General features: G+C 37.5%; 1 protein-coding gene across 7 annotated transcripts in view; it reads right to left on the bottom strand.

Annotated features, from left to right (window-relative positions):
• The window catches only part of LOC121641216 (protein MTSS 1-like), a 56,542-nt gene extending 40,488 nt beyond the window's left edge, over positions 1–16,054 (bottom strand). For all 7 annotated transcript variants that reach the window (XM_041987221.1, XM_041987226.1, XM_041987223.1 and 4 more), the window contains exons 1-3: positions 15,526–16,054; positions 12,877–12,938; positions 7,101–7,174 (exon numbers count right to left, since the gene is read on the bottom strand). In XM_041987221.1, coding sequence (XP_041843155.1) covers positions 7,101–7,174; positions 12,877–12,938; positions 15,526–15,597 — 208 coding nt within the window. In that variant the 5' untranslated portion in view covers positions 15,598–16,054. The remainder of the gene's footprint in view (positions 1–7,100; positions 7,175–12,876; positions 12,939–15,525) is intronic.
• Positions 16,055–16,274: the final 220 nt, after the last annotated feature.

Below are 16,274 nucleotides of genomic sequence, written 5' to 3'. Positions count from 1 at the left end.
GTCATGATTTTAGCATTTGTAGTAGAATATGGTTTATTGAAACACCCCTGACTATTCTAATATAGCAAACACTACTGTATTAATATCATGATAGATGAACAGCTTAGAAGAGTCTTAGATTTGGATCAGAGATTTAGTATTGCGTGTCAGGACATGAGCACAGCTTAAGTACTTCAACTCCATAACCCTCTGGCTCTGGCTCTTCATGTCTGTAGAGGCCAGGAACAGTTCAAGTTACCCATTCAGGCAAACTTTGCTGCTTCTAGTCAATATAGCAATGTTTTGGTTTGGTTGTTTGTCTCCACTGGCTCTGGGGAAAAACCCATCTGTTCCTACATTTATCTAATCAAAGTTTATTGCAAACAGCTTCCGTCTGTGAAGCAGAATAGTGATGAAAATAGTAGTAAAGCTGATACTAGCTATTACTAAAAAGACAAGTCTAAAATAAACAGAATAACAGACAGTTTCCTACAAAATACATACATATATATATATATATATTTTTTTTTTTTCTTTTCTTTTTTTTTTTTTTTTCTTTTCTAAACAGGTTTGTGCATGCTAGCTTTGCAGCAGGTGTATATTTCATCTTTACAGACTCAGACTTGTCCAAAGAGAGCAATCACTACATCTGCTGACAGAGCCACTGGGATTAATATTACCAATGAGGCAGACAAGCACATGCAGACACACCTTTACATATACTGTATGCACACAACTGCACACAATTCATGTTGAGACAGTGTCAAACAGCTGCCAACCCATGTGTGACACAACCTTTTTTAAAAACCGGTAATAAACTATTATCCTTTGCAAAGTGTGTGAAATTGTCTGTGTGTGAGAGTGTGGTTTTCAATATGCAATGAGGCAGAAAAAGGCAAATATAAAGATGTTTGCGAATCCTAATGTATAGTACAAGCTTTCCTAAACATCTAAACTATGTGTTCTTTCTTCAAACAGTGGTGAAATCTGGGGACTTTTTACAGATTTTAAATTTTTATGTATTTAAAGTTTTGTTCATAACTGATCAAACTGGCTGTTGGTGACCTACTGTATGTGATTGATAGGATGCAAAACCATCTTTCTTCAGAGCATGGCTGTCTTCACATCAATAACACACAACAGAATGCCACTGATAAAGTAAGTCCTATCTTTGGCTTTAATTAATGTTAAAAGCCTCTCACAAAATTGAGTTTTAGTCCAACAACGTGTGATTCTTGGACTTGGAGATAACATGGAGATAACATTACTGTATTATTTTTAACTCTGTGTCTTGACTGCTGCCAGGAAGAAGATAATTCGTCTATGTTGCCATCATCAGTTTAAATTTGGCTGACTTAAAAGCGATCTTACTACTCACCTTCTCGGTCTTTCTCACACTTGGTAAATATGATACAACAAAGTGACATACAGGGATACACAGACAATCGAGCTAAAAACAGACAACAGTATCATGCAAAGATGGAAAGTATGACACAACTTTAATTTGATACAAAACAGATGAAAAAAGGGGATCCACAGAGAAAATTAACTTATGTTTGATGAAACAAGAGAGGATTATTCACCACTGTAGCTGTTCCTCTGGGTTTTCTGTTCTCATGCCCCTGTTATCTCTCTTTCATGGATTCAATGGGGCTTTGTCTCATTCTTCACCAATGACCAGCACAGTTTCAAGCTCTTAAGAGCGAGAATATAGAGTTGGATGTCCTCCTCAGAACATAAAAATGTCAAATAAATTAGTCTAAAAAAAAGTGAAGTCTGTTAAGCTTTGGGAGGCAGTGATTATATAACGAGGTCTTTCACCATTAGGTGAATCAATTCAAATATAATCTTGTTTGAAAATAAATGGGCCATTGTATCAAGCATAGTCATATTCAGTAGACAAAAACTTCACTTTGTTCATCATATTTAATCTGTCAAAATAATCTGTTAAAATAATCTGTCAGCTTCACTGTTGGCAAATGTAATTAAAAACACTTGAAGAGCGTAGACCACTATCAAGCCATTGTTTTTTTCTCCCAATAATTGTGGGTATTATGTTTTAGTTAGAAGCTCTAATGGCAAAATTATTCCCATCTCCTCATAGTAAAGAATCCTTTAAAATTTTCCTAGATACAGGCGGTAATCCGAATCGCCCCCAAAATCTAATTATTTGTTTCTTATTTCATTTCTGTGATTTCCTGAAAATTTCATTAAAATCTGTTCATAATTTTTTTAAGTTATGTTGCAAACAGACAAACAAACCAACACTGCCGAAAAAAAAAAAAAATAACCACCAACTTGGCAGAAGAAATGAAGAAGACAAAATAAAGAAGGTGATGTTTTTCCATCTAAGAACTGGAACACACCTATGCAGAGAAGACCATATACTTTAGGAGAATAGCTAATTGTGTAATGAAATCATAGCAACTTCAACTGTAATCTAATTGGTAGAATTACTTAAAGCTTCACAGCCACATTTTTTCTCAACAAATTTAGACACCTGTAAGGAACAACTAGCACTGGAAATCATTGTTCCTTGTGGCCTCATGTCTGAGAACCTCAATTCAAGCTAAAAACATGTTTAATCAGAACATTCACATGAGTTTAAATGAAATAAAACAGTTAGACCAGATAGCACACACTATCACACTGCTTCTGGCAGCAGCCACAATCTAGCCCGGTGTGTATTTGGACCATGAATGCAAGAAGGATGAAAACCATGGAGGATTGTAATTATGCATATTAAAATAGTTAACTTTAAAAAATGTTACTGCTCCCTCCATCCATTTTTTTGTGTTTGTACCATCAGATAGACATGTGTGTATGTAATGATTAAATCTGTTTGGAGAGACTTGCTGGCTAAATGTAACAGAAGCTGAAAGAGTGAAAGAGGTCAATGAAAAGGAATATACAAAGAGAGGTGGTGTGTGTTTCCTCAACTATGTTTTTGCACTTTCATTTTTAATATGCTTTTAAGCTTTTCGTTTGTCACACAGTGTTGGTATTGGTTTCTCAGCCTGACAGCATAAAAAATATTCAGAGGGTTTAAGCTGATGTACAATATAAACTTTCTTAAAGGATTACTGAGTGAAAAGGGTGCTCTGGTTACTTTTTTGAAAAACTCACTGCTGACAGACATGGCCAGCCAGCCAGTGTTTACACTGTGCTTAAAAAATGTCTAATCCATTTTGAAAACAGATTATGTAGCCAAAGCTGAGGCATCCACACTCAGCACCTACTGTTAAAGAAACAGTGAAGTGAAGACAAAAGCAAAAGGCATAAAACAGCTGGATGACTAACACAAGAACACGACTGAAAAGAATTTGCTTTAAAAGAAAATGAATGAAGTATTTAACAGTGGACATTCAACAAAGACAAACTTTTAGATACTTTTAGATAGTACGAAAGGCAGCTGAAGGGAGAAATACCAGGGAACACTTCAGTGTACTTCAGACTAACGAGACGACAAATTACAGAAAGCTGTGGATGGAAAAGTCCAAATCTTCCTGCTGGGGAACAGAGCGAGACAGGTGGTTTCAACTAATCCTTTTGTGTGTGTCACATTGTGCATAAAGTGCCAACAGGTATGTGTTTGTTCTACAAAAGCAAGTCATATCAGAGTCTGTATCCACAACGGTGGAATGGAAAGCCTTTCAAGACATTTTCAGTTCATTGTTGTTTCTGTTGCTCATGCTTGACGCCAGTTTTACGACAGTATGCAGCTGAAGAATAGTAAGCTTGACAATTCTGCACAATTAAAAACTTCATGTATCACGCTCACAAAAAAATTTAACTAATTTTAAAAATATGTTGCAATACAACCTATTTAAAAATTCCAAGGGGAATCATACCAAATGTATTTTTCTGTATATATGGTGCTTTCTTGTTACCTAAATGAAAGTACATGGGTTTTTTAGAAAGGGGATTTTCTTTGTAGTTTGAATTCACTTTATACTTTGACAACAATTTAGAGACTATTGTGACTGCGCAGTGAGCCATCACACTTAATAGACAGCTACTTGTTGTTTAGCATATATAAAAGCTGAAATGAAGGGATTTAGTACTAGACCATGTTAAAAAATGACCTACTTCAATAGACTTCTGAACAAAACAATAACACTGAGTCTGAATTTAAGAGTAAAAAGTAATCAAAATACATTTAGGAATGAAAATGTTTCAAAGATTACTTTTTAAAAGGTAAATGTTGATATGAAAAGAGATCCATATCATGATTTTATTTATATTCAAATGTAGTTAAACTAAAAATGTTTGTTTTGCTTTTCAAATGTGTAAAAAACTGGCATATCAACGTGCATATAAATATTCTGACAAAGATGTTTATGATCAGAATTCAAAAATTATAAGCCTGTTAAAGAGTCTCCAAGTAGCTTCATCTAAATACTTGAAAATGTGTCTCTATTTAGACGTCAAAGTCTGACAGGTCTACAGATCAGGTCTTGAATCTTTACAATCCATCATCACTGCCGATATCTCAAAAGCTAAATGACCACATATAAAGGCTGCTGACATGTCATTTATCATGATAAAGAACCTTAATCATTATTTATATGTGGACTGCCAAATCTCTGGTCATTTTCATGGTTATACTTCTTGCTGGCATTGTATACCTATACATATACCTAAATTATAAACACCTGATATCCATGCCACTATAAGTACCCATCTACTGTATGTAAAGAATATGATGCCTCAGCAGCCTCTTGCTAGTTATGAACAAACCAAACATTGTGTTTGTATTCAAACTTAGACCTCACTAGAGGACGGCCAGTTCAGAGAGAAAGAAAGAAAAAAAGATTAAAAAAAATCAAACTGTGATATCTATGATAATACATGGAATACATGGAATAATACTACTTAATTCAATTCAATACTACATAATTCAATGGACTAGGTGTGAAAAAGAGTATGTATTTGGTGGTACTACATAGGGCTGTCGCAATAACCGCAATATCGCAATACCGCGGTATTGTTAAGCCTAATCGCAGGGCGTGGCAAGCGACCGCCACCACCGCCGGAAGAGTGTCCTGGTTCCGTCCAAACTTCTATTTACATCCGGTCCTACCCTAGAGCTGTTCATTTTAAGATCAACAGACAATGGCAACTGCACTAGTCCCAAAGCCAAATGTAACTGCCCCAGTTTGGGAACATTTCGGTTTTCACCCAAACGAAAAGGGAGAACCAGAAAATTTACAGGAGGCAATATGCAAGATCTGCGCCAAAAAAGTCATTGTCAGTCGCGGAAATACGACAAATTTGAGATCTCACCTAGCTAGCAGGCATCCGGCTGTCGCAGCAAAACTGCCCCCGTCAGCAGCTTCAAATAGTGCCGCTCAGGCTGGTGCCAGCAGACAAGTTGGAGTAGCTGAAGCCTTTGGACGAGCTGTCAAATACAGCCGTGAAAGTAACAGGCATAAATGCCTTACAGATGCCGTTGCAGTATTTATCCTGTTACACATGCAACACCACAGAGGAAATACCTTAACCACGACACCCACATTTGTTTCTAAATTAAAAACAAAAAAACGGACAGAGTTGATCAGTGTGAAGGATGGAGAGGGAACACGGAAAAGCATGACATAAGTGACGTAATGTAAGGGCCTGAATATTTATACTGTCATGATGGAGATCTGCATAATTACCATGCAGTTTAACATTGGAAGCTGCCGCGCATGTCGTTTCCTGCTGCTGCATCAGCACGACCCTCCACCTGATCTGAGAAATTGAAACTAAAACCAGAACAGCGCAAGCGGCGGTCACAACCCGCAGCTGCAAACATAAACAAAAATACATAATTTTTTTCTTTCTTATTTACACACCTACTACTACATTTTTAATAAAATCCGCGTAGATTGTTGCCTTCGGCAAAATCAGGATTGCGCAATGTTGATGAATAGATCCATCTCCCTCTCTCTTTTTTTTTAATTGCGGTGACACCCCATACCGCGGTGTTGAGACAACATGCAACACCGCAGGAGGAAATTCCTTAACCGCGACACCCCTAGTACTACAGTTAGATTTAGTCCAAATTTGCATTAAAACAACAGCACCAGGTGATATTTTTACTAAACATTTGATACATGAAGCAGAGAAAAACAGGAGCTGATGAGTCATGAGGTCCAAACCACTGTAAAAACAGTTCCTAGCCATAATTATTTGAGGAACACATAGAAGAAAAACACTTTTAAAGTTCATTGGATTGCCAAATATTCACAGGCCTGTAAATTTTTTAAGTGTTAAAAGCATAATGGGTTATAAGTACTATAACAAAAGTGTACTGTATGTCAAAGACTTAATATGGATTGTTAACCTAACACTCATCACTAACTGTAATGCCATCACACAATAGTCACGTAAAGAAGTTATTTTCCTGTGATAAGGATTTATCAGGCAGAGGTGTATCATAACTTAATTTCTTCTAAAGAGCTCTATAGTAAAGTCTGAGCAATACAGCACAAAGTATCATGTGATATAGCGAACATACATACAATAATTACAGAGAGAACAGGAGAGAAAGTGATGAAAGCGCATAGGAAAACTGATGCAACACTCTTCGACTAACTGAACCTGACCCCTTCACAGAAAAATGATATTCTTTAAGAGAGCGAGAGAGAGAATGATGACTCCCTGTGCTCCCCCACCTCCCTTTAGCTCCATTCTCCTCACTGCTGTGAGTGGGGTGATGAATGTGTGTGTCTGTTTCAGTTCCTATTAATAGGATGGTGCATGGCTGGAGGTGTCCAAGCAAAGGAGAGATGAGATCTCTCACTTTCTCCCTTTTGCACTCTTACACATACAGAATTAAAACAGATTAGCAGAGAGGCCAGATGATGTAGAGCTGGGGTATAGGTGGGGGTGGACTTAAGTAAGCACAGAAAAGGGAATGGAGGTTGAAGACAAAGCCAACAAGAGAGCTTCAAACAGCATACTGAAAGATTTACTACCCATACGATATAGCAAGCTACCCCCAGAGCGTCTTAGCACAGTGGGGTGAAATACTGGACTTCCACAGTAAAGATACAAAGACAAACAAAGAGACACAATTGTCAAACACTTAATTACTTTAACCCTAATACCACTTTTACAGAGGTGACTATTCTTACCTCTTGAGTTGGTAGCCAAGTCAGCTACCTTCTGAAAAGCATCTAGGAAGGCAGCCACAGCAGCCACTGTTGCCCTGAGACAAAAAAAGGAAGGCAGATGTTTATTAACAAGCTGAGTATGAAAAAACTACATTCATAACCTTTATCCTAGAAAGATTATTCTGAAAGGGTATCTAGTGATCAACGGCAGTAATTACGCACAGTTGTTGACAGTCTAGAAGTGATTAAATTTTTTCAGCTCTAGTTTTATTTTAGGATAAAAAAAATGAAAATCCAAGCATAATGTGCATACATTTCCCCTACAAAATATGAACATCCACCATGATAATTTTCTAGTAAAGGTATGTATGGTAGTGTTATGTGTGTTTTTGTTACAACTTGGAACATGTCATGCTGTGTGAGGAATGTCTATGCAATTACACAGAATTTGACTCATTTACAGGTCAATGGAAGGATCAGTGCTGTTTTACTCTGTTGAGTGCTACAATTACAAAAGGGGCATCAATCTCACACCTGCTTATTCTTTTTCTTATAGCAGTTCAATACAAGAACATTACACAAGTTTACTAAGTATATCATAGACTACTCTTTCTATACAATGAAAAACAGCTAATTACAGTCCACTGGGGAAAGAATGTGTGGAAAATTGGTGTAAGATTACCTTCTGTTTTACAATTACAAACACCTTGCTTGTATCCTGACTGATCGAATATCTGACTGTCTGACAAAGCAGTTCTTATGCTTGTGGGCAAGGGCTGCTTACTGACAGGCCAGATGATTGGTTAACTTGCAAACACTGGCCTACTGCAGAAACAACAGACCTCTCATGATTACGATCGCAGGTATGAAGATGAAAGGCGGTGTGAGTGTGCGTGTGTGTTTGTGTGTGAGAGATATCTGACCCGCCCCACCCCAACCAGACGACTAGACATCTTTTCAGTCATGCATTCGACACTGAAAATACAACTGTCAACAGTTTTTCCAAAACATTTACATCCACAAAAGTTCATTCGTTCTAAACCTGAGGACATCTTTTGTTGTTGTTGTTTTTCATTGGCCAGAAGAAAACCTTAAAATCATGAGCTTGGAATTTACATAAATTCTCCAGTCAGTAACTCAGCTGTGTTTACCATAAAAAACAAGACAAAGTACTCTCATTTTGATTCAAATGCCCTGAAAGTAGAGTTTGATTAATAAAACAGAGTAAAAAGTTTGTGTTAGAGTAGATTCCTAATGTTAAGCTTCTGAATTCATAGTTTCAGGTTATCACGGAACAGCCTCCTACAAGTTTGTAAGAAAGGGGGAAAAAAGGACCATAATAAAGCCCTGATACACAGCTTCGTTATGAGCCTTAATAATCTTCCACATGGGTTGAAACTACCTTTTTACTAACTCACTCAAAGTTAAGATAGTACTGATTAACAAATGCTGTGTTGTTGTAGAGCTGACCAGAAGATCCATGGGTGTGTCCTGCAAATGAAAACAGAAACATACGTGCAGCCACACAAGATTCCTTTCTATTTAAAGCTCTGTGCAGGCACCATTACTGCCTTTTACTAATATCTGCCTCCACTAATTTTCTGTGTGCATTCATTGGTCTATGGATCATATTTTATATACACTTGTAGTTAAATCTGTTTCACTCATGCTCATTGAAAGTGTGATAAATAGATTAAAGCCTTATTTAGTACCACTAGCTGCAGAGCACTCAAGTACAATGAGAGAAAGGCAACAACTAGTTGCCACAGTCATCCACTTTTATCTGTTCCATGTTTTTACTAAAGATAATACCAAACAGGTTCATCCATTCACCACACCTTTGTCTTTTAGCTTTGACTTATTTGACTCAGGGTCAATGAACTGGGAAATGGGAGTTAGTTATTTTTTCAATGATTAAATATATTCAAGGTTGTAAAGTCAGAAAACTGCTTTGACAGTTGGCCTAAAGCCTCAAGATTTTTAAAGCACTAAGTTTTTCATTTTAAATCTACTACAAAGGTACAGCTTTGTATAGTACTTCAATGGTTAACTGGTTGCTACAATTGGTGTTAAAATCTGCACAAACCGCTGCTTCCAGGTCAAGCCAAACGACTTAAACATATTCATTCTGCAACACATTGGCCATGCAAAGCCAAATTCCCTATAGAGAATGCCACAGCACCCCAGAGTACACGTTACGACAATGATACATTCAGTACCATTGGCCTCGTCTATTCTTAGTTCAGCAGACGCTGGAATTCAACTGGAGTAAATGTGAACTATAGAGAGGCTGTGTTGAATGAACTTGTTTCAGAAACCTACAAAATGTGCTTTGAACATTTTTTTTAAACATATAATGAAGTACGTCTGTACGGCATGCGTCATCCCTACTGTCCATTAACGGTACGCATATTTCATTTAACCTTCTTGAACCAAAATAAGTTTTACAACCATTCAGTAATAGTCCAAATACATCAAAACATGGATCTCAAAGTTTTGATGTAATGTGTTTCAAAACAAAACTTTTGAAGCACATCACATGTACAGCTGAGCCAAGCTACCATTTAGTTTGTCCTGGAAGTTTAACTGGACTAACTTGGTTCCAGCATCCATGAACAGGGTGAGAACTGAGTTACTGACACTGCAACACTGTGTAAGACATAAAACATTTAATACACTGCCACCTCTTTCCCTTTGGGAGATCATTAAAGATGTAAGTATAGCCAAATACGAATTAAAGGGTGCTCTTGTCAGATGAAACTGCAGTTATAAAATCAAGACTTAGATTTTAGAGCATAGTGACAGTCCTTAAACATTGTATGCTAATGCTGAATGAAAAGTGACATGTACTCTTAATGAGCTGCTTCTCGGGTTATAACTTCTGAAATGTATATCTAGCTGACAAAAAAGAGTAAAAGACAGTAGGTTTATTGGGAAATCAACTGTATAAATTATATAGATATATGTTTTTATTTACAGAAAGCTACAGAATGATGAAACTTTATAGAATGCAGTAGGCCTACATTAATTTCAGTCTAGATAAGCACACACATGCATGTTATTTGATTTCCAACTGGATTATCTGAGTGTGTTGGTCCGACATTGAGTAACTTGCTTTCATATGATTTTTTTTGCCCTACTAACATGTTTACATGCATTTAGAACTTTTCGCTTTGGTCGGACTAACACAATAATTAGCTGTTTTTTTGTTTCTTTCCTTCAGGTTTCATGTAAACATCCTCGCTGAAAAGTTCAAAGAGCACTCTAATTAAACGTAAGTTAGAGTGGACTCCATCCTGCTCTCTTTTTACAAAGCTCTCCTCAATGTGCAGCATGTGTGTATGTCATTACCCCTAAAAAAAAAAAAAAAAAAAAAAAAAAAAAAAGACAAAACTGCCCAAACACTGTAATTGGTTGATGTTCCGGCTGCTTTTTGAGAGGGGAGCAGAGGGGCTAAATTACAGAGCATATTTGCTGCCTTTGGACGTCACTGCACACAGACACATATGCTGCTACCACTACTGGCTGGTAACTTATCCAGACCAAGAAGGGAAGGTGGGTGTGTTTGTGTTTTACTGCACATGTGTGTGTGTGTGTGTGTCCCCTCTGCATAGAGCAGTCCTCACACAGATTACAGAGGTCTGTAGGTTGGGGGGTTGTGCTATAGCTGAAAAGACTATTTTAGCATTTGTAGTGGCTGGAGACAGGCTTGAAAGCAAATAGGCAAAGTCTAACATTTGAGCTCACCACCAGCAAGTTCAGTTAACACACACTCATTAGCACTTAAGCTACAAGGGTATCGTTACAGGCCACAATATGCCACAACCATTGCAGCTTGAAGCAAGGCGGAGCCCAAGCTTAATGTGGAAAGAGAAAAACTAGTCTAAAAATATAAATTGCCTTTCTATGATTGGCATTTAACTTTTAATAGAAAAGAGGACATTATCTACTCTGGGAGAACTAACTGATTTGCCCAGAAAATGGCTTAATGATAAATAAAGCGTACAGCTTTATTTTAGATTACAAGTTGTTTTACACATGAACAGGAGAATTCTTAACAAAAACGCTCTGAGTATTAGGTCTGCAGTGCTGCATGCTGCTGTCACACATGCATCTCTTGGAGGAAGACTCTCTAGCAGAGATGAATCTTAACAATAAATACTCCAGTGGAAGGTGGCTGGACATTCTCATTATGCTGTTTTTAAAAAAAGCTAAATGTGTGTAGAGTTGCAACTCTTACTAGCATGCACATTAACTCATCTTAAATTTAGATGCTGTATTAGGACATGAGTGCATATGCTGCTTTTCCCTACTTCTTCTTGGGTAGGTGGCAAATAGAAGAAATTGTGGAAATTGTAGTAATTTCCACAAGAGAGAAGTCAGAAACAAAATCAGTTTCCACTAGTCAAGTAAATAAGTAGATTTGTTTGTTGTTTTTAAACATTCCTTGTATCTAGAATCAAACAGTCAGTAAAACAGACAGTCATTAGAAACAAGGTAACAAATACTCCCCAGTTTCAGCATGGCAGGGCCACATATTAAATAATGAAGACAGCTGAATAACATATCAACAATGATCAGGCATCATATTAAGGAAGTATGGAAGAATGGGACCCAGTCTGGCCCCTGGTAAGTATTGCTATGTCACTAAACCTTTATACAACTGTCAGTAATAGTCTGCCTGAAGATATGTGCATACTTAAATGGCAAGGGAAATGCCTTGCATTGTTAATCAAAGAATAATATGACGACATGATGTCTGTATATGCAGTACTTGTGGGCCAATGAGCTTTTATTTCAGCTGTCACAAGTTGTTTGTCTTCTGACACGTGGCCACTTAAAACCAACTAAGAGAGGTGGCTGGGATTGACATTCATTGTTAGCAGATGACTTGGAATAATTTTGGCAAGAACTGTGTAAATTTACAGCATTTGAAAGACAGATGAAATCAGGCTTGAAGAGAACAAAAGGGGAGAAAGACACAAACTGACCCCAGACAGTATTGTTGAGGGACTAGGCTTTTGTGTAAATGTCCTTACACATTAATAAAATACCACACAGTCACTTAAAAAGTGGACATCCTTCTATCAAAAGGAAACTGTTACTGACATCTACTGTAAAAGCCCAGATTAGGTAGAAAATCAGTTGAAAAAGTAAAAATGTCAACATGAGGTACCAGAGATGTTATGCAATAGTAACAGTGGTATGTCTCTGGTTAAGAATTGTAGTAGTTTGTAGAAATCTATTGTACAACTCAGTCTGTGAATATTACATAGTCATTGTTCCTTTCAAATAGAAAAATAAAGGTTTTACTTAAATTCCAGAAAACAAAAAAAAACAGAAAATGGAAATTGGTTTGCATTTGAATCAGCTACAGCGATATGATCACTGAAGGCTGGGCTCTGAGATAAAACAGCCGGTGTTTTCAGACCAGTGCCATTAAAATCACTGCAGAAAACATGGCACAACTCAAGAAAGTATTAGTCTTCTCATCAGTCTACATATTATACACTTTTCATTAGCGACCACGTTTGCCCATCTAGTAAGATTAAGCTTTAATGGATGTTTAAGAAGCACACTTCTGAACCCTTGTGGCTTTTTTTTTTATTTTAAAGACTTTTTTCAAATATCTACCTTAACAAATTAGATTATTTTCTACATCATTTACATCATTAGGTAAATACAGCAAAACCATTGATATGTCCATATTTTAGGTTTACTTTACAGAATAATTTCCTTTAATAAATAAACCATATACAAACAAATATGTTGTACGTGCACACCACCATGCTCTTACCTGAGCTGAGACTGCAGTTTTCCTGCCTTGGTGATAAAGTCCTCCCAGATAGGGTAGCTGCTCTGTGGGAGAAAAAATGAAAATAAACATGACACAATCTCACCATCAGAACAGATTCTCACAGTTACGTAAGAACTCAAATTGTGAGGTTGCTCTCATGTCTCACCTTACCTGTGATGCTGAGCAGAATTAACCTCAGCTCAGCCAGCACAGTTTTGTTACCCCAAACAACATGTTTTTCTGCCTGGGTGCCATTACACCAGAGGGTTTCTCTGTATTTAAAGCATCTAAAGCAGTGTTTCTCAATCCAGGTCCTCAGGACCCACTGCCCTGCATGTTTTAGTGGTAACCCTACTTCAACGCACGCAAATGTCTTGTTAACAGGCTTGCAAAGAACTTGATGAGGAAGTTCATTAATTTGAATCAGGTGTGTTGGAGGAGGAACATACCTAAAACATGAAGGGTAGTGGGTCCTGAGGACCTGGATTGAGAAGAAACTTTACACAGACTAAGATGTAATAAAAATCTCTCTCCTGCATACAAGTTTCATTTGTTTAATTTTTCAATAAATCCATATTAAATTGAAGAACAAACATTACCATCATGTCCTGCATTTGCTGGGTGGCAAAATGGGTCATGGGCCTCCTTTGGAAAGATTCCAGTGCAATGAAAGTACTAACGCTGTGGTATAATGAGACCGGTTCCCGATGGGACTCTAAATTTTTCCTAATTCAGCCCTGGACTGAAAATAGTTGAAGAGCACTCTACTGAAGCTATTCTAGAGAACAAGTGGCATAATGCAAAAAAGAAGGCTTGCAGGCTTGGAAAAAAAAGAGAAAAAGATGAGTTAAGAATGAGCACATTTTTGTCACTGATGTGGCACGACTGTCAGGGGTCTAAGGAATGTCATGTTGTGCTGTCAAACATAACACCCAACAATCAACTTATGTGGTCTGACCTACAATCCCTTTTTTTTTCTCTCCTCTTCTTTACTTGGCTCACTCTTTCTTACATCATCATCAGTCCTTTCAGTCTCTTACAACTCCCTCATCTGTGTCTCTTCTCTCTCAGAGGTACCTCTTTCTCTCCAAAGACTGCAATGACTGATGAGCTTTACCTGCAATCATTTCTCCCTCCTCCAGTTGACAGATAAGGCCCAGAAACTGTTTGGGCCACCAGCTATCACCACTTACATCAGGGACAGTGTTAAGGGTATGAATGCCTAATATTAGTCATCCTAATGTAGCCCAAGCCACTGATGGTTTCTAGGTTTTTGCTGACCAGTCAAACTGTTCTTCCAGTTTGTATTTTCTTCTAAACCTTTGCAAAGTGACTATACCTCCACTACCTTGTACTTAGGAACAAATGTTAGACCTGGAATATCCCACTGTTTAGAAATGGCTTAAGTGACATTGCTGGCTTGAGTAAACCCATAGCCTTCTTTTTCATATTGGCTTTGACCTCCTCAGACTCTCACCATTGCATTGTGTGTCCATCAGTCCAATGGGTGCTGCCAAACAAACCCCTTTCAAACTGACACACGGAGGCTACCAGCTGCAGTCAATCATGGTAACTAATAGGAAGTTGTAAGGTTTAGGAATGTTAATAGATTTCTCCACACCATTATACATTAATAATCTAAATAGGTTGATATGTAATTTTGACTGCATTCTGATTGCATTAAGACGATTTAAATAAACTATGCACAACTGTCTGTTTACTGTTTCTATCTTATACAATCATTTGCTGAAGAAAACGATTCAAAGAAACAATTCTGACACCAATATTGCTATGACATATACACGACTTTACAAAATGACCAAAACTAAAGAAAATCAAGTTCACAACCAGGTTCTGTGAGCACATACCCACATCTGTTGTAGCATACATAATATATCAATGGAAATTTCACTTGCAGAAAAAACACATTCATTTGACCATCTTAATTCATATTATCTGGCAGTATGGTCAGCAGACAGTTGCATTAAAAGACATTGAGACCATGGAGTAAAGTGAGAAATGGTAGACTGAGAGGTGCTGAATGCCCCGCCAGTATCCATAACAAACTTTCTGACTCCTGCAGACCCACTGGCTTGCTATTTGACCTGCCTGTGTCAAAGCCTTCATACCTAGTGAGTAAGCTTTTCGGCATTCCTTCAGGCAAGTATAACAGCTGGGGAATCTGCTAATTGTCTCATTAGCCAAGCTCTGTCAAAAGTATCATCAAAATATGATGCCCTAGTTTGTATGATTGCCCTAGTTGGACTTAAATCACAGCTGCTGCATCAGCTTTTAAGTGGAACAAATAAAGTTTTCCAATTTCTTAAAATGGAAATACTACTTGGCTGCTACATATGTTAAGATAGTTCTCAAGTCTAACTCGTTACAATACCTATAGTAAGAACGTACTAATTATGAAAAATATTTTGAAAAACTATCCCAATACTGATAACTTTTTTCTTTACTCAACTGACTATTTTAAACACGATAACAATGTTAAGATGGATTTTAGTGGAGCTTTGACGCGTACCTTGGGTTAACTTGGCTAACACTCAGATACTGGTGTTTGAGAAGTTATCTAGCTTGTTTGGGTAATGTATAAGGACGTCCCTCTCGGCTACCACAACTTATTAAGATCATTTGACTTACTTTCATGTCTCCGATAACTGTTTGGAAGAGCCCTCCAAGCGCGCTGCATTCCTTCTCGATAACAGCCTCCATTTTCAGGACCAACTCCAGTGGTCAGTCCCGACTCGGCGAGTCGTTTTCAGTTCGCCAACTCTGCTCTCAAGGGAAACAAAAACTTCCAAAAACAAAACCCTATTAATAAAAATGAGCAAACCCACCTTTAAAGATGCCTACTGCTCAGAGAGAGAGAGAGAAAAAAAAACGAATTACACTTTCTTAAAAATCACAGTAAGACATGTGAAACCCGGTTCTGCTCTGGTGCACCGTTTAAATCAAAAGAAGCTGTTGGGGCGAAAAGAGAGATTTAAATACCCCTCTTTCCTCCACGCAGGCCCACTCATATCCATGACTAGACCAGGAAGATAATCTTTACCAGTCTGATACAAAACAAGTAGTAATCCAAGTTGTACGTATGGGAATGCTATTCCGTATCTTGACAGGTAGCAAAATACCAACACCCAAATGCCCCTTTCCCTGCCTTCACAGCACTGACGGAGAGAAGGCGCTGCAATGATACGTCAAGCTATTCTGAATTATACAAATAAACTTCCGGTTGGCAGCATTATCAGAGTAAGAACTCAATATAATAATTATGCTTATTCCCTGAAACTAGAATTTGCTTCAGGTTATCGACGCAAAATTTAATTTTAAAAATAGATATGCATTTTAACTAAAACATGATGTATTACTCTGACAAATAGCTTGACGAA

Source organism: Melanotaenia boesemani, chromosome 6 (genome assembly GCF_017639745.1).
Source record: "Melanotaenia boesemani isolate fMelBoe1 chromosome 6, fMelBoe1.pri, whole genome shotgun sequence".
Classification (NCBI taxonomy): domain Eukaryota; kingdom Metazoa; phylum Chordata; class Actinopteri; order Atheriniformes; family Melanotaeniidae; genus Melanotaenia; species Melanotaenia boesemani.
This window is presented reverse-complemented; position numbering and strand designations above follow the sequence as displayed.